Genomic DNA, 17,270 nt, shown 5'->3' with positions numbered 1-17,270 from the left:
ATACAAAATCCCATTTCTCACATCATCATCTTTCCATTCTGTTCCCAGCCTCTCTATAATAATTCTTGCAACATCAACATTTGCGTTTTCACATGCCCAATCAAACATTGAAGGACAAGTCTACACAAACCACACACTTCACTTTCTTTGCTCAAACAACTGATTGTCACACATCTCAACTGTAACATCTTCAATGGTTTGAGTTGCCAACACCAAACGACCAGCTGCTGACAAATGGCGTCTATATATAGCGGCATCATATGCACTCTCATCATCCTAACAATGTACAATGCATATTAGCAATGTGTTGTCCAACACACAATCAATGCAATACAACTGCCAGCGGATTACTGCTCATAATACAACAGTTACACCATGTCTGCTAGTAAAACTCTCATCTACATCTCTTACTACTGCATACACACAATCAACACTTTCTAATCAAACATCAAACGATCTCTATGCTCTTTCAACTTCACATAATTTTATTACAATAAATAAGATTGTCGTAAATCTCAAAATATCATTTGTAAGCACATTAATTAAGCTAGTGTAAACTGATAAACATGTATTTCTCTCAGTCTCTGCAACATTTGTAATGGGTGACTATAGTTATTTACTTTTCACTTTTTAGTATTACCTAACTTATGGTTGGAAGTCGTTATCATGATAAACTACCAAGAGCCTGAGGACTTCCCGAGAATAATTAGCTGTGGCTAACAATCAATTAAATAATGTTTTAAATTTTGTGGGCAATAAAAATATCAAGGGCAAGCCCAAAGACTCGAGGTGACTTGTTGTATGATTACTCAGAATGCTGGCCATTACTTTTACTAAAATAGTCACTAAAATGTGAGGAGTGTAAGATTTGATGGGGTGTTATGGTATTGAATCAGTCTTGATAAGGAAGTCAACACGTGATGTGCTAGCAACTTTGAACAAGTCACATCCATAGTTATTAACTATTGTGTTGTGTTTTGTTCAATGGTAATTTACAGTCTATTAACCGGTCAATAAACAATTTGCAGTTGCGTTGATAGGTTAGCAGTGGCTTTAGTATATGACAAAAAAGTTAGGGCATCAACCGTCCGATTAACTAATTAATTAAAAAGGTGGGACACCCCCTTTGTCACTATACTAGATGCTTTATGACGGGAAAGACTATTTGTCCATCGACGAATTGTAACGGTGACCTGCAAGGACATAGACACAGGTAGGGTCGTTCACATACGGGTAGTTAGAAAACTCACCAAGCGCACGCATTCAAAGTGTAGTTCTATGCAAAGCAGCACTGTACACACTTCACACTTAATTGCACAAGACATAGGAAAAGAGGGAGGCAACAAAGACCGCGAGTTTGATTGCTTCGTTCCTCCATTTCAAACGTACAAGAAACGTACCCAAAAAGGAGCCTTACTATTCAATTATCTAACCTAGAATGAGGTCTTCAACGGTAGCGTCGCGCTTCGAGTAGATCTTGCTGCCATACCTATTGGGTTGTACGGGCTGTTAGTGGTCTCGCGTGGCCAGACGTTTGCGCGCGGGGGGAGGGGCGTGTAGTGTGGCCACTAATCAGCACGCAGGAATGTAATGTGTTGACTTCCATGATTGGTCAGATCCTCGTTACCATTATTCTTCGGTCTGCCGTTGCAACAGCGTTTCTTTCTTTCTCTTGTATCAATCGTGTGTTTGTCATGCCTCGTCATCCGCGTAACAGAGTTCCTCCGAGACCTCGTCCGGAGCGTGACGGTTTTGTTGCTCCCGAGGGGTTCGGCCTAGTTGATCTGTCTTACTTGGCAGCTCAACTAGAGCCAGTTGCGCTTTGCGCTAAGTGCACAAAGGGACATCTACGCCTGAAGATCGGCGTGAACAGAATGGGCTTTGCAATTCCGCTTCTGTTCGAGTGCACCAACAGGTAAGAATGTGTAACGGCGTAGCCAGGTTAAAATTAATATTAAATTGTTTGAAATTGTCTATACTTTTTAGAGATATACTATTAACTTACGGTGTCTAAAATATACACTGTGCCTACTTAGTAACTAGGTCTGTGGCCTTGGTCTATCGCTGCAAATATTTATATCAACTACTAGGGAACACTCATCCCTATAATTTCTAACGTAAAGACTGTACTGTATGTATATACGTAGGTTTACTAATTAACAACGTATCATCTCGGTACTGTATAATTAATTATGTACATAAAACTAGTTGTAAAGTATCCGTAGGTGCCTCACGTTCGTGAGTAACACATCCAACAAAATTTTCAGACCATCTGCTGAGTCCTAGCTAGATTTGTTGAAACCCTATCATGGAAGTAAACATGCAAACTTCCTAGTAGTTTAGATTACGTATATATGCCTGGTATACGTAGTCGTCGTCTTGCGATCGTGATCAAGACAATTGAAATGTATAGTCTAGGTATGCACTCATTTCCATTGTAACGACAGTGGTATGGTATTTACTGACATAGAAATTGATATCAGCAAACATTGACTATCAACAGTGTTGGATGCAGCACAGTGTAGTAAAGGATTGATCATACTGTAAGTATGGGAGGCGTGAATAGTTGACTGTAGGTGGCATTCAACTCCTGAAGGTGTTTCTTGGTTGTCAAGTACACACAGTCCCTAGCTACAATAGAAAAGGATGGGGCGATGGAAGTTCATGAAGCATTTTCTTCGCCATTTGGTCAGTTGCACGAATCGTTCCTAGACTCATATGTAGTCGGACACAGAAACGATATATTAAGGTAGGTCCTATCATGAAACGTGGTTGTAGAGAGGAGAAATTTGAGATTTGTGTGTGTGTGTACACACACACACACACACACACACACACACACACACACACACACACACACACACACACACACGCACACACACACACCAAAAGCTCGATGGAGACCCATATAGGACCATGCCCATTTGTGTTGTGCGACCCGGATTAGAAGCCTCGCTACGCTCGGCAATTACTCTATTAGACTATGAGCAACGATGCCCATAAATTTGGGGTACTGAACCCCCAAGAATCCCCATAGCCACGCCACTGGAATGTGTCGTCTAACTAATTTAGTGACTGAGAATATTCTTTCTTTCTAGATTTTGTGGTGGAGATGTTCGTACGGGCCATTGCTGTTTTTCGTCTCAGAGGGCTGCTGGTAGTCAGGCGTTCCAAGTGAACAGACGGATGGTTCTCGCAGCTCGGGAAATTGGAAGTGGCCACGCAGCTTTGCAGGTATGACTTTTTGTTTTCATATCTTGCGAAATTCTCTATTGCCTTATTTTTATATAGAAACTAGTAGCAGTGGTTGGCATGCATGGTGGGCTTTCGAACGAGTCATTTGCAGTCAACCAGAAGGTTGTCGAGGCAGCCACTACTGCAGTTGCCAAGGAAGAAATGGCCAGAGCTGCTATTGAGCTACGTACCCTTTGTGATTCCACCGTACCTGATCCTGGTAATCAATTGTGTTTAAATTGCTGTTGACTCACGCTTCGACATGTGACGCGAATCCTACTTGATGATTTGACATTTGCTTGCGTAACCTGACTCACTTGACAACACCTGACACAAAAGCTGCTTGATGATTGGACATTTGCATCTTGATTGCATACTGTACATTGCCTGTACAAAAATGCCCATTATGGCATAGACAGCCACAGTTTACAGAATGGTTTCAAATAACTCTGATCTCTTACTAATTATGTGGTAATGTCAAAAACTTGGGTAATCACTAATTGGGTGTTTGTAGCTACTTATCATCCTGATGACAGTGATGACGATAATGATGATGATGATAGTGAGTTTGCTGGCTTTGCCACTACTGACGATGTTGTGGACGTTGCTGTATCGACTGATGGCACGTGGCAGAAGAGAGGGCACCAGAGTCTTTTTGGCATCCAGGCTGCCATCTCTGCTGTAACAGGCAAAGTGCTGGATATTGAAACGCAGAGTCGGTTCTGCAGGGAATGCCAATTCCACAGTTCTTGGGATCAGTCTACTGAGAAGTTTCGGCTATGGAAGGAGGCCCACGCCCCAACTTGTAGCATCAACTTCCGTGGGTCATCCAAAAGCATGGAACAGCATGGGGTACTTTTGATGTGGTGCCGGTCATTGGAGCTGCACAAACTGAGGTATACCACATTTATAGGTGATGGCGACAGTTCTTCATTCAAGTCAGTAGTTTATGCAAATCGTTATAGTGTTCATAAGTGAGGGTAACTATTCTGCTTTCAGGACGGTTACAGCGGCTAAACCTTATGGGGATGATGTCACCATCACGAAGAGTGACTGCATTGGCCACGTGCAGAAGAGAATGGGGACGGAGCTGAGGAGGTTGTGGACAGAGCACAAGGGTGTCCAGATTCGACTTCCATCTGGGGAGTATGTGAGGAAGGGCTTGAAGGGAAAGAACCGGTTGACTGCAGACCTTGTCAACAAGCTGCAAAATTACTACGGTATAGCCATTCGAAGCCACATTGGTGACAAACCAGGGATGATCACTGCCATCACAGCCATATTCTGTCACCATGCAAATGACCATTCCTACTGTCCACCTGGTGAGAGCTCGTGGTGCAAATATAACCGTGGTGATCCCAGCTATGCCCCAAAGGAGATATGGCCAGAAGTGCTAGAGCTCATGGAGCCAGTTTTCGAGAGGCTGAGCGATGAAGACCTACTTGAGAGGGTGCAACGCGGTGACACGCAGAATTCAAATGAATCTCTCCATAGTCTAATTTGGAGGCGTTGCCCTAAGGAGATATTTGCCTCTCATGAGATTATTAAGTTTAGCACGTCTTTGGCAATTATTCAAAGGAACGCTGGAAATGTCGGCTTGGTCAAGGTACTGCAGTCTTTGGGAGTTGGAGACACTGCTTTTTCTCAGCGTCTTCTTGAGAAAATTGATGTACGGAAAGAGTACAATATTCTTAGGAGTCGAAGTCTGGAGAGCAAGAAGAGACGACAGGTGCTGAGAGGGATGAAGAAGCGTGTGGAGGATGTGTTGGAGAGAGAGGGTAATACTTATGAAGCAGGAGGTTTTGGGATGGAGGAGGAGGGTGCAGAAAGTGGATCGAGCAAAGGTGCTCGAAAGAGGAAGAGGAAGAAGACAGTGAGAGAGCAGGAGAGTCAGTCAACAAGAAAGCGTGCTCATCGTGGTACATCATCTGTCAGCACTGCACCATCTGAGGACTGTCCACCACCGGCATCCCGGAGACGTCAACCTACTGTGAGGCGTCCACGAAGATTGAGAGACGGTGATGATTCAGACTGGTCTCCATCAGGCCAGTAGCTTGTACTCACCATATGTGCTCATTCCTTAGCTACTCCTTATTCCTTATTCCGTATCTCGTATTCTAAAATTTTTACTAGTAGTGGTGAATATGGCCAGGCCATATATTTGAAAACTACCCGCTAATGTAATCGGTCAGTGTACATTACTGCAGGTTCTGCGTACTGACTTGCTCAGGTTTCTACACAAACATAGTAGGGTTGTCAGTCCCCAGCATACAAATGGCACTAGAATGATGCTAGGACCAATGAGAGCAAAGACTACCATATGGTAAAATTATTGAAAGAGGAACAGTGGTTGCACATTATATGACACACTGCCCACTACTTACTGGTCCAGGTTTGTAATTTGGTGGTGCAGCTATAAGAGAATATCAGATGGTATTATAGAACTAATAATACACAGGTAAGTTCTGTCACTGTTAACTATAAAAATAAATGAGGGAGACTTACAGAACAGCAACTAGATTCTCCTAGGAGACGAAAAATGATAACAATGACAGAAGGAGCTCGGTTCTTGTTGGCATTCTTTGCCACGAGCACTTAGGCCCATACCAATAAAATTTTTGACCATCCTTGCACACTGTTGTTCCCTACTGGCTGACTCCCTGACTAGTATTGCACATGTGCAAGCACAGTGAACTAGAAGTTAACTAAATAAGTCAGACAGAGAAACTTTCAAACCACTTTGTTCCTTTGTGCTGAGCATTCAGTGACAGCAGTTTGTGATTCAAACCATGTCAGTAAGCAAACCAGAATCAACCCTCTTGTTTGGGGACGTGACGGAGAAAACACAATAGCAGCTTAGTCATAAGAATTTCCGCCTTGCCTTACAAAAATCCTGGGGACAATCCTGCATATTGTTGTGTATCCTAGGATAGTATGGTATTGCAGTGGTTGTGTATAAATAAATCTAGTTGTTGCTGTATGAAATGAGTATCACAACATGACAGTGAGGTAGTAGTGTGTTTGTGCTGTGGGTACTATTGGTCAGTTTTCTAACTACCCGTATTAGGAGTACGTATCACCATATGTTACAGTCTGTCGATGGACAAACAGTCTTTCAGGTCCTAAAGCATCTCTTTCAACTTGTATTATAGTGACAAAGGGTGTGTCCCACCCTTTTAATGCACAGTCATGCAACAAACGCAGAGAGAACATAGCTCTCACACTTCACACATCACCACATCAAACTACATCACATTCACTCACCCTAGTCTTCTGTCCAGCATCAGCTCTAACTGAAAGAAGGAAGTCAACCATTTCATCATCACCATATAATGCGGCTGCCACTAGAGCAGTCACACCCTGCAATGACAATAATCGTGTTTAGTTGTTTCTTTCTACTATAACCTAATATCCACTCTATCACAAATGTCATCACATCATCTAAATTTCATTCTCTTCATTTATTCACTTTCAACACATTTATACCACAATAGAATCAGCTTTGTTCACATCTGCCCCTCTCTTCACTAGCAGTTTAGATACTAAACTGTAGCCTTCCAAACAAGCTATCACCAGTACAGGAAGTCCCTACATTAGAATGAGTTGTTGTAAACAAGCAACAATAAAATGAGTCACTTAATCTATCACTAACATACATCTTCAGCACACACATCCGCTGACGCTCCTAGATCTAGCAATCTTTCAGCTTCATCATCTGCACTTTTCCTCACAGCTTCCACAAGTTGGGAATTCAATGATGTGATGTCTCTCTCACTCATTCTAGTACACCCAGCAATTATAACATCAATAACAATATAAATGCTTACAATTTCATTAACAAACGACAATTCACTCAACCCGTGTTCTCTCTCAATCCAATCCAATCAGTCCACACCCACACCAACCCTTTACTCACATCACACTAATCCAACACCTCGGACGAGGCCCCACACCCTACTACATACATTCTACTACAACAAATTTATTGCAAATGGACGATACCACCACAAACCCATCGAGAGCCATTTGAATAGAAGATTCGCGTGTGTACAGACGCGGAAAGACTCCTCCTTCATCACGTGCACAAAACCAGAAGACGGAAAAACTAAGGAAGGTAAAAGAAAGCGTGTGCTCATCTGTGTCTTGTTGTCATCAAGTTATTTCTTGTGTGCTTGTGCAGTCGGCTTTAACAGAAATGAGAAATTCAACGAGATCGTAGGTAGCGGGGAGACGTCGACGAGTTGGCAGAAAGAAATATTGCGCCCCTACTCACCTTTAATCTGCTCTCCGCTCCACGCAGCTTCGCAGATTTCATCGAGTCCTAGTCAGAATGATTTCGTATGTGTCCGCGGCCGCCGATGTGTGACACGTGACGTCATGGCATCTGACAGCCCATGACGGACGTCACAAATTCTTCAACTGACAAATAATTTGAGCGGACCGAATGCCGGACAGTATCCCAGGATGCTTCACCGCGTACAGTGCCGGCCTTCACATCCGGGGTCCTGCCACTTATCAAAGGAAGGCGGGTCGTTTTGAAGACCAGCATGTATGGAAAAAGGTAAGAATCCAAACGAAAGAACGCGACCGTAAACGGAAACATTTTTTAGCTCTACGTTTGTTCAGTTGAATGTTCGAGTGTGACGATGACGCGTCATCAATTTCCAAGTTCTCTAACTAAAGTTCTGTAGTCAATGGCTCCTTTCAGACAGCTTGGTTTCAAAGTTGGCAGATAAACTGCGACTCTGTTCTAGAGCTCAAGGTATCTACGCTTAATTTAATTATTGTATGTCTATTATTGTAAGTATTGCAAATCATAATTTTCAATGTTGAGGTCATTGCTATAGATATAGGTCTAATTAAAATTTTATTAGCAAATGATTGTAAGTACTTTAGCGGGAGCTGATATATAGCCTAGTCCACCTGCACATATGCAAGAGCTGTCACATCTTTCTAACAAGTTTCTAAATAAAATGTATTTTTGGATGGGTTGTTATTGCACAAAGAAGATTGGTTCTTGAAGATATATATATATATATATATATATATATATATATATATATATATATATATATATATATATATATATATATAGCTATATCTCGTGTATGAGACTCTTTGTAAGAGAAACAGTTTGTTGTTGCGTACAATGGGTTTAGCAATTGGTCTCTCCTCGCCATTGTTTAGGTAAAATAAGATCTTAGAGCAATGATCGATGACAGAGGCAATACAGAATGAGAGAATGATACTGGCATTTTGAAACAAGTATACATGCAGCAGGCAGACAAGCAGAGGAAAAGACAATGTATTATATATTAGAGTGTGTGTGTATCAAGTATTGTGTTTTACACATGCATTAGCTGGAGAGAAGTCTAATAACTATTTGTCATCTTATCAAGATACTTTGCCGTCATCTCAAATCTTTAATTGTAGTTAATAACTATACTTGCTGGCAGACTAAATCAACACACATTCTGTTTACATTATATCTAACTGGTTGTTGTTGTTGTTGTTGTTGTTGTTGTTTCTGTTGTTGTTTCTGCTGCTGCAAGTAAACATGGCCATTGTTTTCAAAAGTTAGATGTTGCTGCTGGACATCAAGAAGTTGCCTTGCAGCACACATGTCTAAGCAGTCCTACTGAAATTTCCTGTAGTCCAGTGCGAGCTGCACGTTGCAAGAACAAGAAAACTGGTATCAGCATCATGGTCACCAAAGTTCCCTGTACTAGCACAACAATGGAAAACGCAGGATATTGGTAATCAAGGCATTGTTTTGGACATTGTTCGGTATCAAATGGGAACATGACAAGGCACTTGTGATACTCATTGACGTAATGAATGATTGTCTCTGCATACATTGCTTTGACACCAATATTGACTAGCAATATTGACACAGACTAAGGATAGATATGAGCCATCAAACTAAATTCAGTCGAAGTTGTTGAATCTCTTGCACTTGGGTATCCGGTTGCACTGTTTGTATCCATTGAACTAATTAGGTAAAGGGACACCATCTCTTCTTGAAATGCTTGTGCCTACAGAATAAGTGTGATCTGAGCAACCCACTTTCTTCTTGGTCCACATAAAATGATTCCATATCCAAAATCAGTTACACTATAATTCTTTCCAAAACTAGACAGAGTGGCACCCAACATATTAGCATCTATATCACATGGATCTTGCCAGCCATAAGAGACAAGTTTTTTTGCTTTCAATGGATTTCTGATCACCCAACAAACATTGAAGATGAAACAGGTCCACCAAAAGAACATGACCATGTGTAGGTAGGTAACTTACAGCATCTCCTATACATGCAATAATTTTCATCAACTTAGTATGCGACTTTTAGCTCAAAGAACAGGGAGGTGTTTACCTGCAGCAACGCACAGAACAGGTGGATTGTCTACAAACAGTAACATGTCCATTTTGTTGCAGTACATTGATCGTATGTCAATAGCAATGGAGCATATTATCATGATGCTTGAAAGAAATTAATTGTGGTAGGGATTCTATTGAATGTTGGGTTGTACATTCTTACTTAAAATTGAGCCAGCCCAAAGAATATATAGAGCTATCATGTGAGGAAATATTCACCTAGAAACCATCACATCTATGATTGATCACATTGATTACACTCATTGATCAAGACTATACAAGACACGACGATGCTTGATCCATACTGTTGTTGTAACAATGCACTACTAACGAGAAGTATCGCTGACTCCACACACTTGAAGAGAAGATTAAAGCGTTTTTCAAGTGATGGAAGCCAAGAAAAGTTGGTGCATGGCAAAAGACACCTTCCTTCACTATCCATAACCAATTCTGGATGACAGAAGGAATTGTTTCGTGAAGACAACTAAAGCGGTAGAATAAGTTATTGCATAAACATCACAATCAGGATTAAAAAAAAAGAAAGCAAGTAAGTTTACATTCGTCTCTTTGGTGTACTACTGGCTGGGTGGAACATCCAACTTTATCTTGTAGAAAATAGAAGCAGAAAAGATTGGAAGGACATAGAACAACAGATATAGTTTACCCCAAGTCAAGTAATTGCAGAGCGACTTCTCTCTAAGCAAAAAATCTCGCCTTACCATCTAGCATACATGCATACACACGGCATATGTGCTATATCTAGACCATGGTTACTCACCGTCTAGGTGCTGTAGGTGCGCTACCAGCGTAATAGCTAGGTTGAGAGAGCCCTTCTGAAGTCAGTCTGGTGTCTGTAGACTCATTGTTGATCAATTGAACGTCTGCTTAGATAACAATGAACTGTAAAGGGAGCTGTCTTCTATGGGTGCACGTGCATGGGCACACTGCCTATAGCTGTACACCTGCATGCATCTGGTCAGGTCAAACTTGCCTCTATAGCCTCATCACCAGCTGGTGCTATTGTACTCTGTTGCTATTATCTGAGATTGACTGCTTGTCTGTACGACACTCTGTTCCAAGCGATGTTCTGTTGCATAGCGCGTCCACACTCCATCCACAAGATGCATATGACGCAGACAACTGTAGATCTTACGTACGCACTTGAACCGCAGAAACTAGAATAAACAATGCCAGCTGTGATGCATCCCGTCACGAACTACACGCTACAATACATCCTGTTGTTGGTGGTGTTTGTCCAGGCTTGGTCTTGAACGTGTTGAATTACAAATAGTAAGGTGTTTCATATGCATTATTACCAAGTCTTTAGTTGCATATTGATCACGATCCACTGCCTGTTAGATCTCTAGTGCACCGGACTGTGGTTTAGCGGATGAGCCTTTATTTTGTTATATAATATTGTGTTTTATAATTCAATCAGAGGAAAGGATCGATCAACTTTAATATCTATCACGTGAGCGTGTTAATTAATTGAGAATATAACGGTTTATTTAATTATAATTGTGTAATTGAGTGTCCTAGTATTTAGCGGATCTTCTAGATCGAGTGCAGTACAGTACAAGCTAGCAGAGCAGTTCAGGGCGGATCCAGGATGGGACCCTGGGGCACGTTTCCATGGCAGTAGAGATTTCAGTTATTCATGAAATGAATTGGAAAAGCAAGCCTATACGTTAAAAGTACGTCTATAGCATACAAAGCCACGGTCCGAACTGCGAGGCGTATTACATATGGGAGATATTAGACGCTTCTTGGATTGGAAATCTGAGAAACGGTAGGCTGCTTCTTCGACTGCATATATTGACTATCTGTCAGAATAACTGGAGACCTAGACCCTCTATTATAGATAAGAATGCATGAATGTCGTCTGTTTGCACTCTAGTCTACTAACTAAAAGAACATGCACGTAAGGAAGAAACAGGGCGAAGCAGGAAACTACACCATGCATCTTTTGCAAAGTGCGCAAGAACAACGGTTAGCGCAAGCTTCGTTATATATATACACATTAAGAGGGAACTGTACATTTTAGGTGCGAAAGGAAATATATCATTCATTCATTCATTTGCAAGTATCGATAATTGAACTGTAGACAGCTAGCTAGGCCGGTGCATGCCGTGCAGAATTTGAAATTCCCTATTTGTTGCATCTCCGAGCGATATTCACTAGGGAATTTGCTATCCCCGAGTCGTATTCTCTGCATGAGGGTCTCATCGCCCCACTTGGCATCCGTTGGGGTATTTGGTATCACATACATATTATCTAGGGGCGCGTTCGATTGACATCTTCTGAGAGAGGCTAGGCTGGACGAAACTGGAAGACTGGAACCCAATTGAACGCTCTATCCATTCCGAGAGGGTTCTAGCGGGAGGCTGATTGCGCATGCTCAGTTAGAACACGTGTTTGGATCTCAGGGCAGTTGTTGCTTGCGTAAATTGCACTTTAGAACTGTTTTATATATATTAAGTATGATGAGTTACTACTCTTGTTAGATGGAGAGCTAGGTGAGTGTGTATATCTCTTGGGACCCCTTTTGAGGAACACGTATGGTCTTCGCGTGCCTGTACCTCGAATACGTGGCACTTTTTCGGTTCCGACAGATGGCAGCAGAATGCAAATTGATCTTCGCGCCATACGGACATAACATGCGAGACTGACCATGCGTAGCCACTCCTCTCTTCCAGCATCTTCCAGCCAGGAGCTGGAAGAGCTGGAAAGAGTTTTTCAGAAGAGGAAGACTGTCAATCAAACGTCTCTTTCATTCCCCCTGTCTTCCAGTTCTGGAAGAGGCTGGAAGAGGTTAATGGAACGCGCCCTAGGTAAACAAGCAGTCGACTGACGAACTTAGTTTTACATACTTGTGCACTTCCAAAGAGTAATTGTGCATTGACGACCATGTACACGCCACTACGCAACAGAGTGCACGAACTTACGGTGATGTCATTGTTTTAGTACAAACACCGACTGCCATGCCACATGTTCTCGTACCAGATGGGTCCAGTGCCACCTATCTGTATACGTCTCGATTGTCTCTCATCATTTCTAATGAGTTCTATCATTCTACAAAAGTGTTGCAGAAACCGAGAGAATCATAGATTACATGGTCTTTACTGTGGCAAGTCTAGTTGGGAATAAGTGAGGTCAGCATGTCGGCGGTGCAAGTATATAGGCTGTATGTTGATTTTGGCGTCACCATTTAGGTTAAAATCACTCGACACGGTATTCCAGAAGTCAGATCACATAACGGAGCGAGGCTGTAACGTCAGCCTATAGTAGTCGTGTGACGCGCCAGCGCTGCACGAAGGGGCGAACGAACTCTATGGCTTCGGCATGGGGACAAGGCTAGCAAAAGACTAGCACTTTAAGTTTTTGCATACAATAGCAGTCCGCGATATCCTCAATCGAATGGAGAAGTCGAGCGAATTGGTATTCTCTAGCGGAAGTTCTGACGCAAAGATAATTAATTGAGAAGACTGGTAGCTCTTTTACCTAAACGTGTTTCCTACAGAGAAATACAGGTGAAAGAACCGGTTCAAAGAGAAATGACACTTAAAGGAGAAATTTGATAAACACCATCGAGTCGTATATACATGCAGTATAGCAACACCGTCAGATGCATTGCGTAGAAACAGAACAGACGGCACATTGACTTCTTAACCTTACCTTGACTTCTTACCTTGACTTCTTACCTTGACTTGTTGTCATCCGTACGACGAAGCTGAGCCGTAAGCGCTAGTCTGTCTGAGAGAAAGGCAGGTTGCAACGAGAGGAGGAGTCACACTGAGACCCCGTATACGTCTGCTCAGTGAGGTCGGTGCTTTACGCAGACCGAACTTCGTCCCCCATTCGTTTTTCGCGTAGCAATGTCGTGAGACCCGTATACGGAGAGATGAGTTAGATGTAAAATCTGTCACCGCGCGTAGAGCTGGCAGACATGGTCATGTTGGGCGGAACCGAGGAGGCGCCAGTTGTTAATCGGGTCGTCTGTCATCCTCGCCGTCCGCCGTTCCAGCGCGCTCGCGCGGTCAAGGCGAAGTCAACTTTGTGTAACTACGTTACACATCATTTGACTTCTTACCTTGACTCGGTGTCTTCCGTACGGCGAAACCGAGCCTTAAGAGCTGGTTTGCCTAAGAGGAAGACCGGTGGCAACGAGGGAAAGGAGTCACATTGAGATCCCGTATACGCTTGCCCAGTGAGATCGGTGCTTGAGGAGAACCGGAATACCCAGACCAGACTCCGTCCCAAACAGTTGTAGGAAGATTGAAGCAACAAACGACATCCTCCGACTCAAGCACCATCTCACAAACTTTCTTCTTCCACGATGTCGCTACCAATTAACTGCTTAGCCCCCGAGAATACAATTTGCAAACATTGCTCAGCAACAGTCGTTGTAACTTTGGTAGTGGGGATGCGTCCAGTTTTATGTGCACCGTTTATAAGCATCGCTCAGCAAACAGCCAAGTGTCTGAACCGTATAAAGTCTTCTACACTTTCGCCGCCGCTGTCATAGCTGTCCTACTTCTGAAGCTATATGGCCAGCATTGAGGTTGCAATCAAGCCCTAAGGCTAAGAATGCCCACTGCACGTCTGTATACCAAGCGTCGTCGTGATAAACTGGTGCCATCGCCGAACACAACCAGCGGTTCTGCACTGCAGCCTTTTTTTGCCAAGTACTCCAATAACGCGGTCACTGGACACAGTGAATTCCCTGTCCATCATATATAGCACTACTGTGCCGTGCCGAGATGGATCAGGTTGGACCTTTTAGTCTATCGAAATATCAGCCTGGGTCAAATGCGAAGATGAGTCAAACTGTTCGCGTGAATCCACTATGAACTCTCCCGCTCGCAAGAATAAACAAGCCTGGACAACAAGTGGCCCACAGCAATACGACGTCATAACTTCCTGCTTGCTGAGATCAGTGTCAATGCAACGCTCGCAGCTGTGATTCCTGGTGATATCGGCATCCGGGGACGTTGATCCGCGAGGCGCTTTGCTTGGAAACGTCTTGCACTTCGGAGAATGTATACTATAGCTTACGAGGTATTTGGGAAGCAAGTATATCGCTCTGACCTCCCGCAATCTGCAGATGACAAAACGCCTACCAATAGCCCTTGACTGTACTGTAAGCCAACTTGACTTCTACCAGTTATGCCACGAAGCGACCTGTAATAGACGATATTTGGGGTGCGGAGCTTCTAGAGCATGCGCAATCTCGAGAGTAACAAGCACCTTTCGCCGATGTCACTGTACACAAAGTCCACGTTTCTGGGTCTGCTTTTGAACCGTAGATCATCTTGCCGTTGACTAGGCTTTGTAAGTGAGTTTACTACTTACCATTTTGTGCATCTTAAGAGCGACTTTGCTTGCGTAGAGACGGGTAGGAAGCCATTTCTAGATTCCGGCTTCTCGAGGGTAAGACACTGGTGTTCAAGCTGAAGTTGCCTGATTCACACTCTGAATAGATATACGTGGAGTGGAAAGACAGACTACTCATTTCATAACGATGGAAGTCTTGTCAGATGAAGATTTTGTGGTAGGGGAACCCATTGTGAGTAACCAAACGTGACGCAATGTGTGGCTGAATAGGACTACTTGTTTTCCCCATCTAGCGTTCTTGAACTGTGAAACTGTGTACCCTGTCGAACTAGAGTCAGCAAGAATTTGTCTAACCTATCCAACCCTTCATGGAATGCGGTGAGCTCATGAGCTTACATCACTTGATGTACAGTGGTCTGATAATTTTTAATTTGCTATACAGAGTAATAGTCTTGGTTGCTGGTTCAATCCAACTCTACACTGTATCAAGCACATTTCTTGACACAAAACCCGTGTACACTTGATTTTATCATTTGGCAGTGTTTTGAGCGAGAATACCTTTCCTTGCAACTCAGACTTTGCAGATGCAAGGTCTTGCTCGAGAACTCTAATCTTGTTTTGAAGTTCTACTATTTATTTGCTTGCTGTTTAATTATCCGACGTTAACCATCAGCTTCAGTCTCAGTGACATTTTCGACAATCAACAGCTTCTGTGATCACCACTATACACATGTCTTGATCAACTGCGGATGAGGAAGAACTGTCTCTGCTTTCTGATTTAGACATTACAGCTATGAAATAGTGCGTTTGTGTTGTGTTGCTGAGACTTGTAAACTGGCAGTGCTAGTTTTCCAATAAACAGACTTACTACAGTAGAGTACTGTACTCTGATCCGCGTCAGTACCTATCGAGTGCAAGTTTTCACAGTAACAACTTCGAATTGGCAAATCACATATACAGAAGCAAGACTGCCCAGAAACAATGCGAAACGTCCTACATGTCTGGTACCCCAAATGGGTTCCCAGGTGGCATGATTTCACTTGCCAATACTAATTCATTGCTAGGCAATGAGTAGTCTGTGCTTCCACTTCACGTGTATCTGTTCAGAGTGTGAATCAGGTGACTTCAGCTTGAACAACAGTCTCTTCCCTCAAGAAGCCGCACTCAAGAAATGGCTTCCTACGCGTCTCTACGCAGTAAAAATCACTTACAAGATGCACGAAATGGTAAGTAGTGAACCTACTTACAAAGCCTAGTCAACGGCAAGATGATCTACGGTTCATCAGCAGACTCGGAAACATAGACTTTGTGTACAGCCAGATCGGCTAAAGGTGCGCGTTAACTCGAGATTGCGCATGCTCTAGAAGCTCCGCCCCAAATATCGTCTATTACTCAGACATCGACATAGGGGAAGGACCGCTACAATGGCAAAAGTCTTGAGAGCGGTACTGCCTACCGCTCTGGTGGTGCTCGAAGCTATTCCGGTTGTGAACAAGTGACGAACAGTGTTCATGTGTCCGGTGTTTACGTCAGATCGTTGCCCCGTAGCAAAGAAATTGGCCCACGGTGCAAGAGAGATCTACAATATATAGCTTCGCTGCATGTCGAGGTTGCAACAAAAACCGCGAGCTTAACTGATTGCACGAAATAGCGTCTGCAATATCGCGTTGACTGTACCAGGAATACGTTTTGCAATGTACATATTATTGCTTCCCACCACAACAAAGTGTAATATTAAACCTCAGCAAGTACATGACCCATGCGTCGAGAGAAGAGCTCGATCGCACCGCTGCTCCATGTAACAGTAGAAGTATCCACTTCGAACAGAACTTGTTCTTCCCGACCATCGACGGCCCCAACAAAACTATCTAAACACCGTCAGAAGCATTGGGTAGAAACAGACGTCAAATTGTAATAGACCATTGACCAGAAGAACCAAAAACAAGAAGAACCCATACCAGAAGAAGACCAGAATACCGATAACAGGAAAGAAGATGCAACAGTAACAGGAAGTCCAGTGCAACATCCTTCTTCAATCCAACCAGGAATAACAACAAGGAGTGGTAGCATTGTGAAGCCACCAGGGCAACTAGACTTATAGTTTGAAGTTTGACTATAGAGTTGTTGGGTGTTTGAGTTATTACACAAGTCTGGTTTTGAAGTTTGTTTTACAGAGCTGAGAAAGGGGGATGTGGCATGAGGTAGTATTTTAGCGTTAAGTTACGTTTGTGTAATTAGTATAATCAACAGTATAGTGCTATAATTATACACAATCAGTCGTACCCTACCGAGCCTGCATACAACACTATCAGTCGGCTGTCTGCACA

At 43.0% G+C, this 17,270-nt stretch overlaps 2 protein-coding genes across 4 annotated transcripts in view; one reads left to right on the top strand and one right to left on the bottom strand.

The window, feature by feature from the left end:
- The window catches only part of LOC134190042 (uncharacterized), a 29,204-nt gene extending 21,481 nt beyond the window's left edge, over window positions 1-7,723 (bottom strand). For 2 of the 3 annotated variants that reach the window (XM_062658456.1, XM_062658472.1), the window contains exons 1-6: window positions 7,508-7,722; window positions 6,891-7,014; window positions 6,721-6,822; window positions 6,499-6,594; window positions 181-276; window positions 22-120 (exon numbers count right to left, since the gene is read on the bottom strand). In XM_062658456.1, coding sequence (XP_062514440.1) covers window positions 22-120; window positions 181-276; window positions 6,499-6,594; window positions 6,721-6,822; window positions 6,891-7,013 — 516 coding nt within the window. In that variant the 5' untranslated portion in view covers window position 7,014; window positions 7,508-7,722. Of the gene's footprint in view, window positions 1-21; window positions 121-180; window positions 277-6,498; window positions 6,595-6,720; window positions 6,823-6,890; window positions 7,419-7,507 lie in introns of all 3 variants that reach the window. The other variant, XM_062658464.1, reaches the window with a different exon arrangement.
- LOC134190281 (uncharacterized) lies at window positions 1,605-5,495 on the top strand. The gene is made up of 5 exons (XM_062658738.1): window positions 1,605-1,915; window positions 3,099-3,234; window positions 3,292-3,454; window positions 3,749-4,172; window positions 4,234-5,495. Exons 1-5 carry the CDS (start codon window positions 1,605-1,607, stop codon window positions 5,285-5,287), a joined length of 2,088 nt encoding a protein of 695 aa, XP_062514722.1. The 3' UTR covers window positions 5,288-5,495.
- Window positions 7,724-17,270: the final 9,547 nt, after the last annotated feature.

The sequence above is a fragment of the Corticium candelabrum genome, chromosome 1 (genome assembly GCF_963422355.1).
Source record: "Corticium candelabrum chromosome 1, ooCorCand1.1, whole genome shotgun sequence".
Taxonomy (NCBI): Eukaryota; Metazoa; Porifera; class Homoscleromorpha; order Homosclerophorida; family Plakinidae; genus Corticium; species Corticium candelabrum.
The sequence above is the reverse complement of the archived record's forward strand: the minus strand, read 5'-3'. Positions and strand labels throughout refer to the sequence as shown.